Source organism: Eupeodes corollae, chromosome 1, assembly GCF_945859685.1.
Source record: "Eupeodes corollae chromosome 1, idEupCoro1.1, whole genome shotgun sequence".
Classification (NCBI taxonomy): Eukaryota; Metazoa; Arthropoda; class Insecta; order Diptera; family Syrphidae; genus Eupeodes; species Eupeodes corollae.
Genome location: NC_079147.1, coordinates 9394783 through 9414156, shown reverse-complemented (window position 1 = coordinate 9414156; position 19374 = coordinate 9394783). Strand labels below are relative to the sequence as shown.

The following is a 19374-nucleotide window of genomic DNA, read 5'->3' as shown; positions in this document are numbered from 1 at the left end:
TGGCTACGGTGAACTTAAAAAATATCTGCACCGTTATAATAATAAAGATTTTATAGACAATATTAAATATTAATAGCAATTGTTTTCCTTATTAATCCCGGATGCCATTTGAAATTCATTTTCATAGAGTTCCAATAATTATTTAATAATGGCAACACTCAGAGAAAATTTTATATTCAAATGTCAAAATATCATTCCTCAAATGTCACCTCAACTCAAGTCATGTTCTTGTTCAGTCAGTTTTTCCCAGACTAGTCACGTAACAGCCAGCAGTCTTTTTGAGCTCCTTTTTATTAAAAATATAAAATTTATTTAACACTTTTAATTTCTTATTTATTTTATATACTTCTCACTTATATTTTTACTCTACATTGCTCATCTACTTGCCTAACTACATAAATGTATAAAAGTGAACAAAAGCGATAACAATAATAATTATTAAATAAAAATCAAAACCGTATCGTCTCCTGTTTGTCGTCGTCGTCGCTCGTCTTCTCGTTTTCGTCGTTGTCGTTGTTGTCATTGTCGTCGTCGTACTCGTCGGTGCTCCTCCTCGATTTACGACTTATGTGCGTTGCCAAATAATTTCCTTATTTTCATAAAATATATATACGACTTCCAATAAAAAGAAAAACTTAGACAATATTTAAAAATTATAACAATGGCAAACTCAGATAATAACGTCGATGACATGAAGCATTGCTTTGAAAATTTAATTGTGATCGATGCTGGTGCTAATCTAACTAACAAAAAATACAGCCGTGACTTGGATTCAGTAATTCAGAGGGCAAAAGACGCAGGTAAAAAGTCAAGTCAGCTCGTATTCGAATATTGAATCGAGTCTTCTTATTGTGTGTTATCGCTTCTTTATAATGTGTGTGCTTGTTGAAGAAATTAAAAAGAAATATTGTTTTATTTGAATGTTTTGCGCTTCATTCTTCATCATCAATTTATTTTTGAATCCATGTTCATGTCCCCGTTCCCCTAGTCAGCGCCAGCGGCTCCCTGCTCATTCGTTGTTTTGTATGTGTCTTCTTCTTCATCGAAGACGATGGAAGGAAGGCCAAGTGTGTGCCACAAATCTTTGCATGTTCTATGCCAAATTAAATAGGCGCTAGTTCTAGTTGTTTATAGATCTAAATAGCTCATGCGAATTGCAAAATTGCCAACTAGAAACAACCCCCAGTGTTTTTTCTTCTTGTTTCTTTTTGTTTTTTCAGTTTTTTTTCTTTCTGTGTAAGTAGGTATCTATATTCTGGCTTAGTTTCATATGGAATTGGAATCAATATCAAGAATGACAAGATTATCTTCTGTTGGTTGGATTTAATGTTAGGTGTTGATGGTGACTCTGGATCGGTTTTGGATCATCAGAACGAGAAAATAAAAGTACTTTGAAAGGAACGAACCTTGCACTTCATTGGAGGAATGCAATAATGCGTTTGTTACACTCCTGCCCACACTTTCGAGGATAGGAGGTTGTTTCTTAAGTAATCACTGACATATTCTATCTCTCTGCCAATCGTGCGTGAGTGGAAAATTTTACAAATTTATTTTATCTCTTATTGGCTTAGAATCTTATTGGAAATATTTTTTCCCAAACAAATATTCGACCTAACACAACGTACATATGTAGATAGAAAAATACGAGGGTGGATGATAATTGATATTCGTATATTTGGAATAAAAATGCAAGTTTTCGGGAAGTTGTATCATCATTGAGGTCAGTTTGAGATCACCGACGAGTCAGTCGGAGTGATATTTCTCAGCATAATAAAACTTGAAGCATTTTCGTCATTGAATATTTTGTTTAGAGACTTAAAAGCGATTCAGAAAGTTAACTTCGATATGTTTGGTATCGAAAAAAGTCACTTGTCCTTATAGAATCGAAACATGATAATTTGATGTTTTATACTTAGTTTTGAAAATAAACCTATTCTTCGAGCTGGCTAAAAACCAAAACCATAATGAATCATTTCCTTCCGATTTTATTAAAATATGAATCCATAGGCGTTGTTTTAATTATTATGAGATAATCTATTGTCTGTTTCAACCTATTTTCCAATACAATTCATGTATATGTACAGTGGCTCACAGCTTATTTGATGGAGTGCTAGATTTATAATTTAAGTTTCAATAGCTTGCAAACAAGAAAAATTATCTTAAGAAATTAAATTTTATTTCAAAGAAAATCAAATATACTTCATTTAAAAATATTAGTATTTAAGAAGGTAACAACTAAAAAAAAAGCAATAAATTTCATGCCACAGCTTATTTTTTGATACGAAATCATTCGTTTTAGAAAAAAAGTTGCTAGTTTTAAGAATCCTTAACATTTCAGTACTAAGTGTGGTACCCTTTTGCCTTTTTAAGAGCTTGTTATCTTTGTGGCATGGAATCAACAAGCTTCTTTTAATTCTTCTTCTTAATTTTCTGCCATTCTTCTTACTTACTTACTTAAGGTGGCGCTACAGTCCTATGTGAACTAGGGCCTTAGCCAACAAACTTCTCCATCTAGCTCAGTCCTTGATCTCAGCGATGGATATTAAGGGATTTGCATTTCTTTTCTCTTCTTTTAATTGCATTTCTTTTTCCTGCATCTGCTTCCGCTTCCAGAATCGTCTCCGAATCTTTGGAAATAAATTCTTCGAGCTCATGTTCCAAATATTAATTTATAGCAAGTGTAATTATTCAACAAAGTATCTTTTTTAAGGCTATGGTTTTATGGTAGTGCTGCAGGACTCTTGAAATTACACGTAAATAGTAGATAATGTGCATAACTGGGTTTACAGCTGAGCCTAGGTAGACGAAGTCCTTACCTACCTCAAAGTTACGTCTGTCGATGGTGACGTTTTGACCAAGACGTCGGTGTTGTATGTCCTTTCTTGACGACAGCATGTACTTTGTTTTGCCCTCAATAACCGTTAAACCCATTTTTGTCACCTCTGCCTCAATACTCACAAAAGCCCCATTGACATCACACTGAGTTCTTCCGATTATGTCAATGTCATCAGCATATGCCAGTAATTGGACAGACTTTTGAAAGATAGTGCCTCTAGTGTTGACGTGTAAGCACGATGTTAAAAAAATCACATGACAGCGCATCACCTTGTCTAAAACCTTTTTTGACATCGAAAGGTTCTGTTAAGTTGTTTCTAACCTTTATGGAGCAGCGTGAAATCTCCATGGTCATCCTGCACAAACGAACGAGTTTGGCAGGGATGCCAAAACTAGACATGGTTCTATACAGCTCATCCCTCTATATGCTGTCATATGCGGCCTTGAAATCGATTAAAAGATTATGGGTGTCGATTTGGTGTTCTTGGGTTTTTTCCAAGATCTGCCGTAATGTGAATATTTGATCAACTGTGGATTTTCCTGGCCTAAAACCACACTGATAAGGACCTTTCAGGTTGTTGACGATGGGCTTTAGACGTTCACATATTATGGCAGAGAAGATTTTATAGGCGATGTTAAGTAGACTGATTTCTCTATGGGTGGTACAGTTTAGAGGGTCTCCTTTTTTCAGGATCGGGTAAACAATACTGAGGTTCCATTCATCGGACATGCTTTCTTCCGACCATATCTTACAGATAAGTTGGTGCAAGCTCCTAACTAACTTATCTCCAGCTGCTTTAAAGAGCTCGCCATTCAAGCCATCCGCTTCAGCGGCTTTATTAGACTTCGGCTTAAATATGGCAATCTTTACATTGTCTAAGTCGGACGGACGGGATTGTTGGCTTTCGTCGTCTATGTTGAATGGATCATCTGCCTTTGGTAGAAATGTTATGTCTTTGTATATTAATGTCGAACAAAGCCCACACATTTTCTATCACGTTCATGTCTGGTGACTGCGGCGGGAGTGTCATCAAGTAAGGACAATTTCAGATGGGCCATGTCTGCACGATTCCTGACTTATGCTTCGGGTCATTATCTTGATAAAATCGGAAATTTTGACGAATACCCAACTTTTCTGCACTTTGCATCAAATTATTTTTTAATATGTTTAGGTGCATATTATTGTCCACCGTCCCTTCGATAAATTCCAAATTTCCAACCCCTGCTGCAGACATACAAGCCCATACCATCACGCTTCCTCCATCATGCTTCACAGTACCTTTCAGGTTCTTCGTTTTGATTTCCGTATTTGACTTTCGTCAGACGTAGGACATCCCGTCGGACCCAAAAATGTTAAATTAAGATTCGTCTGCAAAAATCACACTGTCCAAGAAGTCGGAGTTCTTCAAAATATGCTCCTTAGAAAAAGCAAAGCGGCTTCTCTGATTTTTCTTACTGATCAGGGGCTTTTTTCGAGCGACTTGCCCATTGAAATCATACTCGCGAAGCACACGACGAACGATTTCAGCACAGCATTTCGGGGGCTGATAACTTTGGATTGTTTTTGATTTTTCGAACAATGTATCTTTCATCAACTCTTTGAACATTTTGTTCGATGCGTTTCTTCCCTTGTCTTTAATACGGTTTTCATGAATAAATCTCTCTATTATATGCTGCACTGTTGCGGCACTCAAACTAACACATTTTGCAATTTGCCGAACAGACTCTCCATTTTTATGGTGGTGAATTACCAATTCGCGAACTTCAGTTTTGAAACAAAACTTGATTTTTTATTTTGGCTTAGAAAATTAAATTATTAATTATGAAAAATTGATCTCGAACTAACCTAGCAACAGAAAATAAAAAAAAATAACAACCTATGGAAGCTCCCGCAAATTACGCCAGAATTTTTTTTGGAAAAAACGCCAGAAAATTCTTCATACAAAATTCTGGCTTTTTTTCCTAGGAAAAAATCCCAAATTTTTCTGGCAAAATTTCAGAATTTCAGGCATTTTTTCTGGCGTTTTTTCCATTTACAGGAATGGAACAAAGACAAAAAAAAAAATATTTGGCAAAAAAGCCAGAAAACTGTATTTTGTATAAATTGTTGTAATAAATAAACAGTTTTACTACACATTCTTTGTCTCTATCATCTATTGTAAGAATTATTGTTTAGTTGCTTTCGCGGATGTAATATTACGTATTATATGTCAGGTCCTTCCACCAAACGTTGTGTTGTTGCCGTGCAGACATGAAAATATGCTCGGAGTGCAACTTGAAGTTGCAAGATCAAGCAATTGCAGATTCAACAGAAAATTACAAATGTCCATGCTGCCGGGAAATCGTAGCAGACACTTTGCAAGTTTACATTTAGTAAAAATATTTTGTTCTTTTCTATTTTGTGAAATAAATTGTTACAAATAAAAAAATTATTGAAAACTTTAGTAATTTTTTGCGTGGCAGCCACGCCGTTCTAGCTTTTTTTTTTAATTAAAATTCTGGCTTAATTTCCATTTTGGTTTCTGTTTTTTTTTTTCATTTCTGTCTTATTTTCCACAAAAAATTCAGCTTCTTTTTCCAATTTGAAGCAGAAAACATTTGCTGGCGTTTTTTCCAAAAAAAAATTTCTGGCGTAATTTCCGGGAGCTACCTATTGCGTGTAGATTAAGAATGTAGGCCCACTAAGTTAGCTGTATTAAATTAGCTACGAGGTATTTTTTTTAATCAAAATTTGCGTTTTCCTTTTAGTAGAAAGAATATGGACGTTAATTTGAGAATTCTAAAATAAATAGTGTATCAAATAAGCAGTGAGCAACTGTATATATAGCATCTAATGAATTCGATCGTTTGCTGGGAGCGGCAAGATCTGACTCCTCTTTAAATTTTGCATAACGACTGATTGGAAAACAAATTAGGAGTATAGCTTCCTCGCCATCACAAAAGCATTACTGTTCGATGGTCGCATAGTCATGATAACACTTATCTGCCTCTGTCTCTCTACTCCTCTCCTTAATATGGAAATCTTTTCAACAGATTTATTTAATATATAAATAAATATTTGGTTTTCTCATTCAATTTGCTCTGCCTTTGCCTTTGACTTGCCTTTCCCCAAAGACTTCGTACCTAAAATAATTCGGGCATAAATCAAAAATGAAATTTCTTTCTTTTTTCATTCTTAACAATAATTATATTCTTTGTGGTTTCTGATTCTGATTCACTCCTCTCTGCGACTGACAAAGAGGATATGCGTAGGTGGTTTGTTTTGTTTTCCAGAATAAAATATTTAATGCCACGAGCAAATTTAAAGATTTTTGTTCTATGTAAAGAAATAAGCAACAGTCAGACGTATTATAAAATATTTAAATATACATGACACGCACGCACCTTATTTATTCCGTGTTTAGTTCATATTATTATCCTTTGGAATTGATAGACAAAAAAATATGCGTATAAGGAGTGTAGTTTTATAGCTTCCTTTAATCCAAGAATGATAGTGATAATATGAGGCAATCAAATAAACGACGTACATTAAGATCGCGTTGTGTAAAAAAAAAAATAAGTCAACATACGCCACACGATTCGTCTTAAGACTTATTATGTATTCAACACGCAAGTTAAGCACATTTTTTTTTAAGGCATTATCACTCATAGTAGTCTGTCATAATTTATGAATGTAAACAGATGAAGAAAATAAAACATGTATACGAGTAGGAAGGTTTATAAACAAAATTTAAATCATAACATCAATGATGTCGTTTCTCACATTAAATCCAAGGCTTGTCGTGAACTTTTTTAATGTGCGTACGCTACATTTGTAAGGAATATAATTGGCTTGTTCTTTTATAAGACATATTTCAAAAGTTGTTAAAAATAGAGAACGCCATAATGAGGTTCCTTATTATGGCTGTACTCTTCCCTACAGACGCGATGAAGTATTTTTTTTAAAAGATATGAGCTTAATATTATTCAAGATTGATCACATTGGGCAGGTTCAGACAACGTAAGAGACTTCATTTGAAGTTAACTACATTCTTTGAGCGTACATTTTGACTAAGGCAGCAAGTTAGTTTCTTAAGTGTCACAAATTGCAAACCTCTACCTTTATTTCGTCGCACAAAAACTAAGAATCATTATTGTCTAATTCAATGTCATCCAGCTAAGGCATCTATTTTAAAATCACAATCTTCCCTCATTAGCATATTCATATTCTAATTTCCCGAAAGTCTAACGACACTAAACAATAAACTACCTTTGGTAGGTAGGTAGAAATGGCGATCTCAAGGCAACCTAGCCTGAGATCCAATTAGCGCTGCAGTGCGCCGTTTTGATACCAAAAACTCGTTTGACCTTTGATTGAAATGGATAGATTGATAGAGAAGCTTCATAGCGATTATGTTAGAGCCATTTTGTCGTATTGAAAAAAAGATTAGGTCTCTAATCTTTGTCTCAGAAAGCTCATCGAGTTCTTGAAAGAATGCTTTTCCAAAGCATTTCATTCTGGTGTTTGCCAAAGCAGGACATTTGCAGAGGAAATGGATTATGGTTTCACTTTCTCTTTGGTCACTACAGCTGCGGCAAAAAGTGTTGTAAGAGATACCCAACTTCTCAATCCTGGCTATGTCTTGCCTTGGCCTGCATAGAAGATCGTTTGTACGGGTTTTGTTATAGGTGGGCCATATCTTCCTAGATATAATGCAGTTGGGTAAATTGCTCCACCTTCGGTTTGATTCAGTTTGGTAGATAGAAAAGATTTTACTCTTCATAGCACCAAGAGGAATGTTAACCATTTCCGCAAGTGAGCTATGAAGGGCCGATCCTTGTCTGGCTAGCTCGTCAGACCGTTCATTTCCCACGATACCACTATGGCCCGGAACCCAGATCAGGGTGACTTAAGGTGGCGCTACAGTCCTGTGTGAACTAAAGCCTAGATCAGGGTGACACCGAGGTTAATATTCAGGTTCGCAAGCTCATCGCGTCATTGCTGGACCAATTTAGATGAGGATATGGCCGAGTTAATGGCTTTGACAGCTGCCTGACTGTCTGTAAAGATAGCCACATTTCGGTTTTGGTTTGGGTTTTGTTTAAGTATCTTACAAGCTTCCCTTATTGCCAGCAGTTCAACCTGAAAAACGCTAGCAAAGTCAGGAAGCCTAAAGGATTTGGCTACATTTAGGGACTCAGAAAAGATCCCAGAACCAACTCCGCACTGCATCTTTGAGCCGTCAGTAAAGATGGTTGTGTCGAAACCTATCGACACGATGTCATCCTCCCAATCTTCTCTCGATGGGAAAATAACCTTAAAACCCTTACTAAGGTTCAAAGTAGGAGTGCAGTAGTCAGTGTCTACCGAGATAATATCTGAGGGAATCAATTTCGTAGTGTTGCTGTGACCATAAGGTTTTGACAACCAGCTATTTGATTCCTTCAGCCCAATAGCGCTGCAGGAAACTATGTATTTAATAAAAAGGTCGATTGTTAGAAGATCCAAAATAACGTTTAAGGCGTCCGTTGGGCAAGTACGCATGGCTCCTGTGGTGCCCACGCAAGCTGTTCTCTGAACCTTCTTTAGCTTATTAATGTTATAGGCTTTGCTAAGAGCAGGCCACCACATAATCGAGCCATATGTTAAGATTGGGCGTACTACGGCTGTGTACGTCCATAAAATCATCTTCGACTAAAGTCCCCACTTTTTGCCGAAAGTTTTGCTGCAGGCGTAGAAGGCAAAACAGGCCTTCTTAACCCGTACTTCAATATTTAGTTTCCAGTTTAGTTTAGGGTCGAGTATAACTCCCAAATATTTTGCACTGGAAGACAATGATAGGATTTGACGGTTGAGTCGAGGTAGCGTGAAGGGCGGTACTTTAGTTTTGGTGGTAAAGAGCAACAGTTCAGTTTTAGTTTGGTTAACTCCTAGTCCACAACTCGTGGCCCAGTTGCTAACTCTCTTCAAAGCTGACTCCGTGATATCACTAATCACAGAGGTGTACTTTCCTGACACAAATAGCACCAAATCATCCGCGTAGGCTACCGCCTTCACTCCACATCTCTCTAATTTAACGAGAATTGTATCCATGATCAGAAGCCATAGAAGAGGCGAAAGGACACCACCCTGGGGTGTTCCCCTACTCACGTGTTTTGTTGCGATTGTATAGCCTAGAGTGGCTCGAATCTTCTTACCATTGAGCATGGAAATAATCCATTCTCGAATGAAGTCTTCTACACCGAACTTAACGAGCGATTCTTCTATGGATTCTGTAAGGACATTGTTAAAAGCACCTTCTATGTCTAGGAAGGTGGCAAGAGTAAATTCTTTACAATGGATTGTTTGTTCTACATTACGCACTACCTCATGGAGGGAAGTCTATGTAGATTTGCCCTTAAGATAAGCATGCTGAGAGCTTTCGAGAGGTCGTCCAACTAGGATTTCTCTAATATGGTAATCAAGAATGCGCTCCAAGGTTTTAAGCACAAAAGATGTTAAGCTTATTGGTGTGAAATCCTTCGCGGATTCGTGACCTCGCCTACCTACTTTTAGGATAAAAACTACTTTGACCGAAACTACCTTTGGCTATAAAAACAACATTTATGCAGGCAGCCACGAAAGATAATTACATCTTAGAGTACATTAAATTAGGTAAAGTTCTAAGTAGAGTAGTGTCTAAGAGCATGTCTGAATATTGTGCAAGGAATTTTCTAGGCTTAAATAAAATGGGTCTTTCATAAAAAAATGTGATACGAGTCGTTGTTTTTTATTAATCGTTTTGTTTCATGTTATTATTAAGATTTCAGCTAATAGGTCTAGAGTCTAGCCTTTCTTAGCTTTTAAAATGTATGTAGATTTTTCAAAGAAAGGACAGCAAAACGAGGCATTTTTTAATTATCAATTATGTATCATTAGGAGATTTTAAAATATAATGTAGAGTGAATAATTCTAAATGAGGTGTTTTTCGTTGAGACCTAAAGTCAGTCGATCCAAGGTTACAATTAAAAAACAGATAAATGAGAAGATATGTAAAGCCTTAAATTTTGCAATGCATTTCCACCATTTTAAGAAACATTTGCGAAAATTGTTATCAACGAAATTATTTCGATGTTTTCAGTCTTCTTAAACTCCAACTCAAACTTGTTTTTGGAGCTTCCTTTTCTTGTCTTTTATCAGAGATCGAATTTTCTTTCTGTGTACTCCCATACTGCTTTAAACAGGCCAGCTGTATTGGCACTAAGTGAAACCCAAGTGGGTGAGGATTCCGATCCCACTGAATTCTTTATTCAAGGGTATAACCTGGTGCCATTATTCTTTTCCCACCATGGTCTCGCCATTTACATTAGGAATGATGTTGCTTATCAGTTTTTGCCACAATATGGTTCCTTCACAAATTCTTTTTTCAATTTTATGTGGTTTAAATTTTCCGTGAATAAGCAAATCATTCACTATTGCTTCCTTTATCGAAGCCCAAATCTAGACAGATATCAACTTCTCGTGAATTTGATGCTTTGTCTGATTCCATCCAAAGAATTGTTTCGTCCTATCCTCGCACTGAAATCGTTGTTACGGGCGATTTCAATGTACACAATTCTTCATGGCTTCAACATTCGGGCCAGTCAACACCAGAAGGAGTGTGTGCTGAGATCTTCGCTGAGTTAAACCACCTAACTCAGCTGGTCAACGAGCCCACTCGAATATCGGACGTGGTAGGTCGAGCAGAAAACACTCTTGACTTGTTTCTTACCTCTGACCCTGGTAAGTACACTATTAGTGTCCTATCTCCTCTAGGTACATCTGACCATTGTGTCATATCAGCAAATTTCTCGTGTAAAAACTCTCCAGTTAAAGAAAAAGCTCCTAAGAGAACCTTTTGGCAATACGAGAAAGCCAACTGGGACGGTCTCAATAATTACTTCAGGATCTTTAACTGGTCACTATGCTTCCTCGATAGTGACGTTGACGCCAGCGCTGATATGATCACAAGTTTGATTCTCCTGGGAATGAGAACTTTAATCCCGAATAGGGTTAAAAGCATCAGACCTAAGGAAAACGCATGGTTCGATGCGAGCTGTAAAGAGGTTATTAGGGTTAAGAAGGTAAGTTTCCGTTGTTTTAAAGCCAATCCAACTGAGGAAAACCGGAATAAGTTCAAGCAAGCCAGGAAGGCCTGCAACGCCCATATTCGAAAGACCAAATTTTTACATGACCAAAAATTACGGCAAAAAATACTGCAATGTCCCAAAGGCAGCAAAAATGTTTGGTCATTTGTAAAAAACATGAGGAATTCTTCCTCATCTTCGGTTTCTACGCTCGTTGTGAATGACACTCCATTTGTTAGCTCCTTAGAGAAAGCAAATCTCTTTGCAAGGCAGTTCGCCGCCAATTCAACTCTGCCAGTGAGTGTTATGACTCCGCCTGTACTTGAGCGAGTTAATGATTCTATGGGGCAAATCTTTTTTCGCACTCGTACCGTAGCGAGGGTCCTAAAAGATCTTAACATACACAAATCTGCTGGTCCGGATGGTATCCCCGCTATTGTTCTGAAGAGGTGTTCTTCATCGCTTGCTCTCTTATCGAAAATGCGTGCTTTCGGTTTGCATGAATCCCTCCTTCATTGGATTAGTAATTACCTTTCGAATCGTTCAATACAAGTTGTATTGGATTGATTCAAGTCTGAAAACCACAAAATAAATGTTGGTGTGCCCCAGGGCTCTGTTCTATCTCCAACACTCTTTCTCATTTTTATTAATGATCTCCTGTCTGCAACATCTAATCCAATACATTGTTTCGCTGACGATAGTACTCTTAGCTTTTCATATTCGTTTTCAGATTCACACCCCTCTTCTTCGGATGTGGAACTGCAACGACAAAATATGATAAGCTCATTAAATTCCGACCTAAACAGCATTGTACAATGGGGAATAAGAAACCGCGTGGAATTTAATGCTTCGAAAACGCAATGCTGTCTTGTATCGTTAAAGCGAAATATACCCCCCCTGCCATTATCCATAAATGGCACTTGCATCGAGGAAACTGAACATCTGGATATTCTTGGTATGTGTATCACCAACCACCTTTTGTGGAACGATCACATACGCGATGTCGCCAAAAATACCGCAAGATGTTTGGGTTTTCTAAGGCGATGCAAGACTTATATACGTCCAAAGCTTGATTATAACTCCCATATCTGGGCTGGTGCTCCTGCAACTTACTTAAGCCTCTTGGATAGTATTGAACGTAGAGCATTTAAATTGATAGGTGATAATATCATCATAAGTTCATTTACTTCGCTTGAACATCGTCGTAAGGTCTCTTGTCTGACCCTTTTTTACCGTTATTTTAACGGCTTATGCTCTAGTGAAATAGCCAGTTGCATTCCTCCCCTTAAACAGTTCAACCGTAATACTCGCGCTTCTAGGAATGCTCATCAGTATACCCTCGAGCCCAACTTCGGTCGTACTGTCAAATACAGAGATTCGTTCTTTAGCCGTACTACGCGAATGTGGAATGCCTTACCACACTCTGTCTTTCCTAGTCATTGCAATATTCAGGAATTCAAAACCAATGTGCACCGACATCTCCTTTTAAACCCTCTCTCCTCTTCCTAGTGCTCACACTGTGCATCTGCATAATAAGGGTAGTAATATCCCCTTGAGTGTGTGTTTATTATAAAAAAAAAAAAAAAAGTCTACAAAAAAATTCTCGAAAACACGATGGCATCTGTTCAGAATGGTGGAAAAGTATCTAGAGAATTTAGTTGTGAAGCAAATGTCCCTCAAGGATGTGTTCTAAGCCCTATCATGTTTGCACTGTATATGAACGATGTCGAAAAGAGTATACCTGGGGGAGTTCAGTTCGGGGATATTACACTTAAAGTCTTGTTTTATGCTGACGATTTAGTGATTTTATCAGACAGTCCACTTACTCTACAGCTTCAGATAAACAAGCTGAAACAGTTTTGTGATCTATGGGATCTTAGAATAAATACCACCAAATCCAAAATAATGGTTTTTAGATCTCGAAATAGATCAACTGGCTATGGGCGGAAGTGGACTTTAGATGGTGAGATAATTGAGGTCGTTAATGAATTTAAGTATCTTGGGTATATAATGACATATAATCTTAAAATTCAAACCTTTATAAAAGAAAAAACAACCGCTGCAAAAATTGCAATAAATACAATGTGGTCCCAGTTCTTCGCAAATAAACGGGTAGATCCAATCTCAAAATTCAAAGTCTTCAATGCCACCGTGAATACTTGTTTTTGCTATGGTAATGAAGTATATGGTTTCGAACAGTTGGAGGAAATGGAAAATATACAGAGGTATTTTTTCAAGCGAATTTTTAGGTTACCTATTAACACTCCTAATTATGCTATCCACCTAGAGACAGGCTTACCTCAAATTTTCTTGAAAAACTTAAAGGCTACCGCCGATTTTATGATCAGAGTTATGAAGCGATCTGACCAAAACTTGCAAAAAAAAATCTTTAAAATTTGTTTTAGTTGTGGATATAGTCCGGTCAAAAATTGGTATGATTTTGCTGTAGCACATAACCTTTCAATATCATTGCCAGTGGACAATGTGGAAGCAATAAAAAATGCATTATATGAATGTATCTCTGTTATAGATGACTCGATGTATAGGCTTTGTGTTGCGAGAGGGACTGTATCAACATCCAGGAATATATACAGACAACTTAATCTGAAACTTGTTGAAAGAAACTATTTTAGAGAAGAGTTTACAGTTTCTGAAATGAGCTTTATCTTCAAGATCAGAACGGAAACGCTCGATTTGAATTATAGACCTCATAGAACAGACTTAAACCCTGTGTGTTCCCTTTGCAACCTTGGTCAAAACGAAGATGTTTTGCTTTTTTTTAGCAATTTGTCCAATATTACAGGAAATCCGAAGGCTCCACTTTTATTCTAGTTTTCTTTCCCAAGAGGAATGTGTCGGTGTACTAAACGGAGATCGTGGCTGGAAGCCTCTTATACGCTATGTCTCACATGCACGAAAATATCGAAACGAGTGTTTGAGTTTGTTTTGAGTTGTAAGAAGATGTTAATGTGATTGTATCTTCTCCTTTTTTTTCGTTTTTAACCAAAGTAAAAGTCCTTAAAATTGAAAAATTAAATTAAAAAAAAAAACTTGAGAAATATACAGTTCTTTTCCTATTTTTTGCTTTTTTTCTCACTTACAAACCATTATCTGTTTAAGCTAAACTAAAAGCCCATTACCAATATTTTTCTTTTTTTCCTTATTAACTTCCCATAGGAAGTTATTGTAATGGGTCCGATTTGTCAAATTGAAAATTTTGACATTTCTCGACGTTTCAAGGTCCCTAGAGTCGGAATAAAAGATTTTTAGAAAGATGTCTGTGCGTGCGTGTGTACGTACGTTCGTACGTCCGTACGTCCGTACGTCTGTACGTCCGTACGTCCGTACGTTCGCGACCTTTTTTTCGTCGTCCATAGCTCAAGAACCAGAAGAGATATCGACTTCAAATAAATTTTGTTATACAGATAATAAGGCAGAAAGATGCAGAAAGGGCTCTCAAGAAAATTGCGTGGGTGGTTTTTTTACCATAGCAGTTTAAAAAAAAGGTGAAAATTTTGGTTAACCCTTAATATCTTATGAACCAAAAACGCTATAGACTTGAATTAAATTTTATATAATAGACTGTAACGTGATTTTAGAGAAGTATATTTTTTGAAAAAAATCTATCTAACGGTTTTTTTTCTAAATCAAAAAAACTGAAAAAAAAAATGTGTCACCTCCTAAATTTAACGACTAACATATGATTTCATCTCCAAAACAATTTTGAGCAACGGAGAATAATGTTTTTGAAATCCGATAAAATTTTGAGAAAAATCGAATTGACAGATTTTTTTATAAAAAATAAAAATCTAAAAAAAACATTACTCAAAGTTCGTAAAAATTAAATATCGATTCAAATATCTTTTCAAAAACTTAAAATTTAGGCTTCAAGCTTATTTTATCTTATAAGAAATATTGTTTTCAACATTCAGTAAAATTTTGAGGAAAATAGAATTGACAGTTTTTTTTACAAAAAATAAAAACCTAAAAAAGAATGAATAAAAGTTGGTAAAACTTGATTTTCGACTCAAATATATTTTCAAAACTTTGAGATATTGGCTTTAATTTACTTTTATCTGTTAAAAAATATTGTTGTAAACATTCAGTCAAATTTTGAACAAAATCGAATTGACAGTTTATTTTATAAAAAATTAAAAACCGAAAAAAATTAACAAAAGTTGGTAAAAATTGAATATGGATTCAAATATCTTTTCAAAAACTTGAAAGTTAGACTTCAAACTTATTTTATCTTATAAGAAATATTGTTTTAAGCATTCTGAAAGATGTTTAGAAAAATCGAATTGACAGTTTTTTACAAAAAATAAAAACCTTAAAACAAAATTTATAAAAGTTGGTAAAAATTGATTGTCGACTCAAATATCTTTTCAAAAATTGTATATAGTGGCTTTGAACTGCTTTTATCTTTCAAAAAATATTGTTGTTAACATTTAGAAAAATTTTGAAAAAAATCGAATTGATTTAACAAAAGTTGGTAAAAATTGATTTTCGACTCAAATATCTTTTCAAAACTATACAATATTGGCTTCAAGCTAATTTAATCTTATAGAAAATATTGTTTTCAACATTCGATAGAATTTTGAAGAAAATCGAATTGACGGTTTTTTTACAAAAAATAAAACTCTTAAAAAAACAATACTAAAACTTGGTAAAAATGTACTTTCGACTCAAATAGCTTTTCAAAAATTAAAAATATTGGTTTCAAACTTATTTTATTTTACAGAAAATATTGTTTTCGATATTCAGTGATTTCTATATATAAAAATCCAACAATCTGTTTTTCATAAAAAATAAAATCTATAAAAAATAGTACGCAAATTTGGTAAAAATTGATACAGCTACATATAGACAAACTTTTAAGCAAGACAAATCGACAGACGGGATGGGAAGTTATCAGTGTGGGTCGCATCCCAGCCTCTTTTTTTTTTTTGTTTTGACTAAACTAAAAGTCACATTTTTTAGTAAACAATTAAATACCTGTTATTGCATTTTTTTATACTATATATATATCAAAATATACTTTAATGGTGAACATTATTCCATATGGTTCAATGTTTTCTTTTTTTTCTTTGTTTTGACTAAACTAAAAGTCACATTATGAAAATAATAATTAAAAAAAAATAGTTTTCTTTAATATTTATATGTATTTATATTTAAATTTTCTTTTTTTTTAACTATGAAACTTATTTTGTGAAATATTCTCTCTTTTTACTCAAATTGTACTTTTGTTTTTGGTTGTTTATTTAATTAGTTTTTTTCCCGGCAGACGGCTTATAAAGCCATGCTTTGTATATCTTTTATCATGAAATATTGTACTTATAAGAAAATTGAAAAAATAAAGAACTTATCTATCTATCTATCTATCCATCTATTTTATTTTTTGTTCTGTAATAGTTAAATGCTAATTTTGTTTTGTATTATATCTTTTAAATATTTATGTTTCAAATCACGTGAAAATTGAATCGTAGATATTTAGGTATGCTCCAAATCATTAAAATTGTAATATCTTTCAAATTTAAAATATAAAATGTATCTCAAAATTATCTATCATTACTATGATCTTCTATAAACTAATTGTATTTTAAACAAAAAACTACTCCTTTTTTAAGATTCGCTTTTTCTTTAACAATTTTCTCTTTAAAAGTCGAATAAGTTGATAAAAAAATAAAAAATGTAAAAAACTGTTTATTGAAGATTTAAAAACTGTTATATTTTACTTATATGTATTTTAGTTTAAAAAAAATGTCTATCAGGCAGACGGCAGCTTTGCCATGTCCTTATGTTCTTAGTTTTAATAGAATGTAAAACTTATATATTGTAATAAAGAAATGTATCTATCTGGTCATTCATGGAAGATAATTAAATCTTAAAGTACATCAAGTTAGATAAAGTTACTAAGTTAATTCCGTAGGGTCTGAACGTATGGCTGGATCTTGTGAAAGTCATTATGTAGGCTGTTACAAAAAATGTATAAGATCCATTTTTTATTAAGCGTTTGGTTGTATGTCATTATTAAGATTTCAACTAAAAGATAAAGTTTTCTAATTTTTTCTTAGAAAGGTCAAGAAAACGAGACACGTTTCAATTATTTATCATCTATCATTACCCGATTTCAAATTTAATGGGGAATGAATAATTTATAGAGGCTTGCATTTCTTGTTTTTCCCATTTTATCAAATGTTCTCGGCAAACAAATGCTTGTTAAGCATTCCAAATGTTTGGTTTAAGACACAGCCGAATATTTGTTTGGAATTGCTCTACGAGCAACTATTGAAAGATTCATGCTTATTGATAAAATTACGATTCATCACCTTTGACAAATTTTGCCTATATTGTATAAAGGCACAACCATTGAATTGTCTTATCACATATCTTTTTCTCAAATTAGTATGAAGCAATATCTTATTATTATATTAGTCATATTTAAGCTAGCCTATATCTCTCGATATGTATGCCACATGAAGGCTTTACAATACCAGATTTTGCATAGCCAACCATAAAAGACATATTTTGCAGCTAAATTAACCAAAACAATCTAAAACAGAAATTCTCAAAAATGAGTAAGTACTTCATTTTACAAAGGCAGGAAATATAAAAAGCAGTCTCCGTATGAAGTATGTATAAACCACTTGTTTTTTTTTTAAGCAAAATTCCAAGAAGAATGTGTGAATAAAAGCTGCTGCTGGTAGATATTTCCTTTTGGAACAAATGAAATTCACATTAAATCTACAACCCTGTAAAGTTCATCGCACGAAGTGACTTTCTTAAGTTAACTTCAAACGAACCAGACCCTTACTAGCTGTCCAACTCGGTCCAAACTAATTATCTTCAGTTTCACAAGTCAATCTAGTTCGTCTTTTCTTAAACTTCTGTCATTTAAAATTAAACTATGATTGATGTGAACACTTTGAATTAATTTGATACGTCATAATTAAATTTAATTACTATGAAATAGAAAAAGTCTCACCAATTAGTTTCTTGTATTTATCAGATGTGTTAACTTATTACCTTGGAATTACCTTCTCTCCATTTGGAACTATCTTCTGGTGTTACAAACTCTTTACATCCGAATATAATACAATAAAAACAAAAAAGAGAAATGATAACCAGTTTGGTGTTGGTCCAAAAAAAAATATTTAAATTTCCAGATTCTTGAAAAATTCAAATTTTATTTTGTGATATAATGTTTATTCAATAATGTAAATGAATTATTTGGAATTTGCGTTCGTTCCACTTTAATATAACAAAATTGAAACTCAAAAATAGGCCAAACTCTTAGCTACTTGCAATTTTAATGTAAATCAATTATTCCATTTGAAAATAAACTACTTAACTCTTTTTCCGAGTATTTCTGCATAGTGTGTTTTTTAAAATAAACAATTTAACTCGCTTTTCGATTTTGAAAGCTTGAATCTTGTGTGTCTGTTTATTATTTCCTTACTTAATTATTCTTCCGATTGTTATTTGCTTTTGCTTCTTCTTTTTTGAATAAATAGACAATAGCTTAATATTTGTATTTTGATATATTTTGTAGGTGTCCAAAAAATAATGGTTCCAGGCACATCGGTCAAATCGAGCAAAGAAGCACTACGACTATCTCGAATCTATCCAGACATAATTTATTCGACTGCTGGCATACATCCACATGACTCAAAGTCAATCATAGAAGAACCAACAAGTTGGTTTGAATTTGAACACATTGCTGAGGCACAAGAATGCGTTGCCATCGGTCCGTGTGGCCTTGACTATCAAAGAGACTTTTCCGAGCCCGATGTACAAAAGGAAATTTTCGAGAAGCAAATACTGCTGGCGTGCAGTCTGGGAAAATCTGTATTAATTCATGAGCGTTCAGCTCAAGACGATGTCTTACAAATACTAGACAAGTAAGTGATACAAGTACCTTTCTTTATACTTCTGTGTATTTTATTTAAATGTTTCTTTCTGTTTTGTTATATAATAATTTTCATCATCATCATGATTGTTATTATTATCCAGGCAATTAATTCAATTCTTTCGAGAGCATATGCATGATGTCAGAATGGGTTGTGGCTTTTTCGTTCTCAATCGGAATCATGACTTTAATTAAATTAAGTGCATTTTTGTTTTGTTCATTCAAAATGTGTCTCAAGTTCAATTGGATGATGATTATTGTGGTTGGGAGTAGTTCAAGGATGGATTTTTTGGAGAAACTGTTTTTGTGATTATTTTGTATTTCACCTTTACATTTAATCATTCAAGTATTGTTTATTTATTGTTTGCTTTGGCCCATAACTGATATCGCAATGCAACAAACATTAGTCGCACATTTTCAAGACAAGAAAAATTCTGAAGAGTTGAATTTGGAAATTCCTTGAAAGTGGCAATACCTGTAAATGAAAGCTACCAAAAACGCAGCACACTAAATAAATACAAGATTAAAAATTAATTTGGTGGTAC

General features: G+C 34.3%; 1 protein-coding gene across 1 annotated transcript in view; it reads left to right on the top strand.

The window, feature by feature from the left end:
* The first annotated feature begins 236 nt into the window (after window positions 1-236).
* The window catches only part of LOC129939320 (3'-5' ssDNA/RNA exonuclease TatD), a 28953-nt gene continuing 9815 nt past the window's right edge, over window positions 237-19374 (top strand). The window contains exons 1-2 of the mRNA XM_056047295.1: window positions 237-800; window positions 18473-18821. Coding sequence (XP_055903270.1) covers window positions 662-800; window positions 18473-18821 — 488 coding nt within the window. The 5' untranslated portion in view covers window positions 237-661. The remainder of the gene's footprint in view (window positions 801-18472; window positions 18822-19374) is intronic.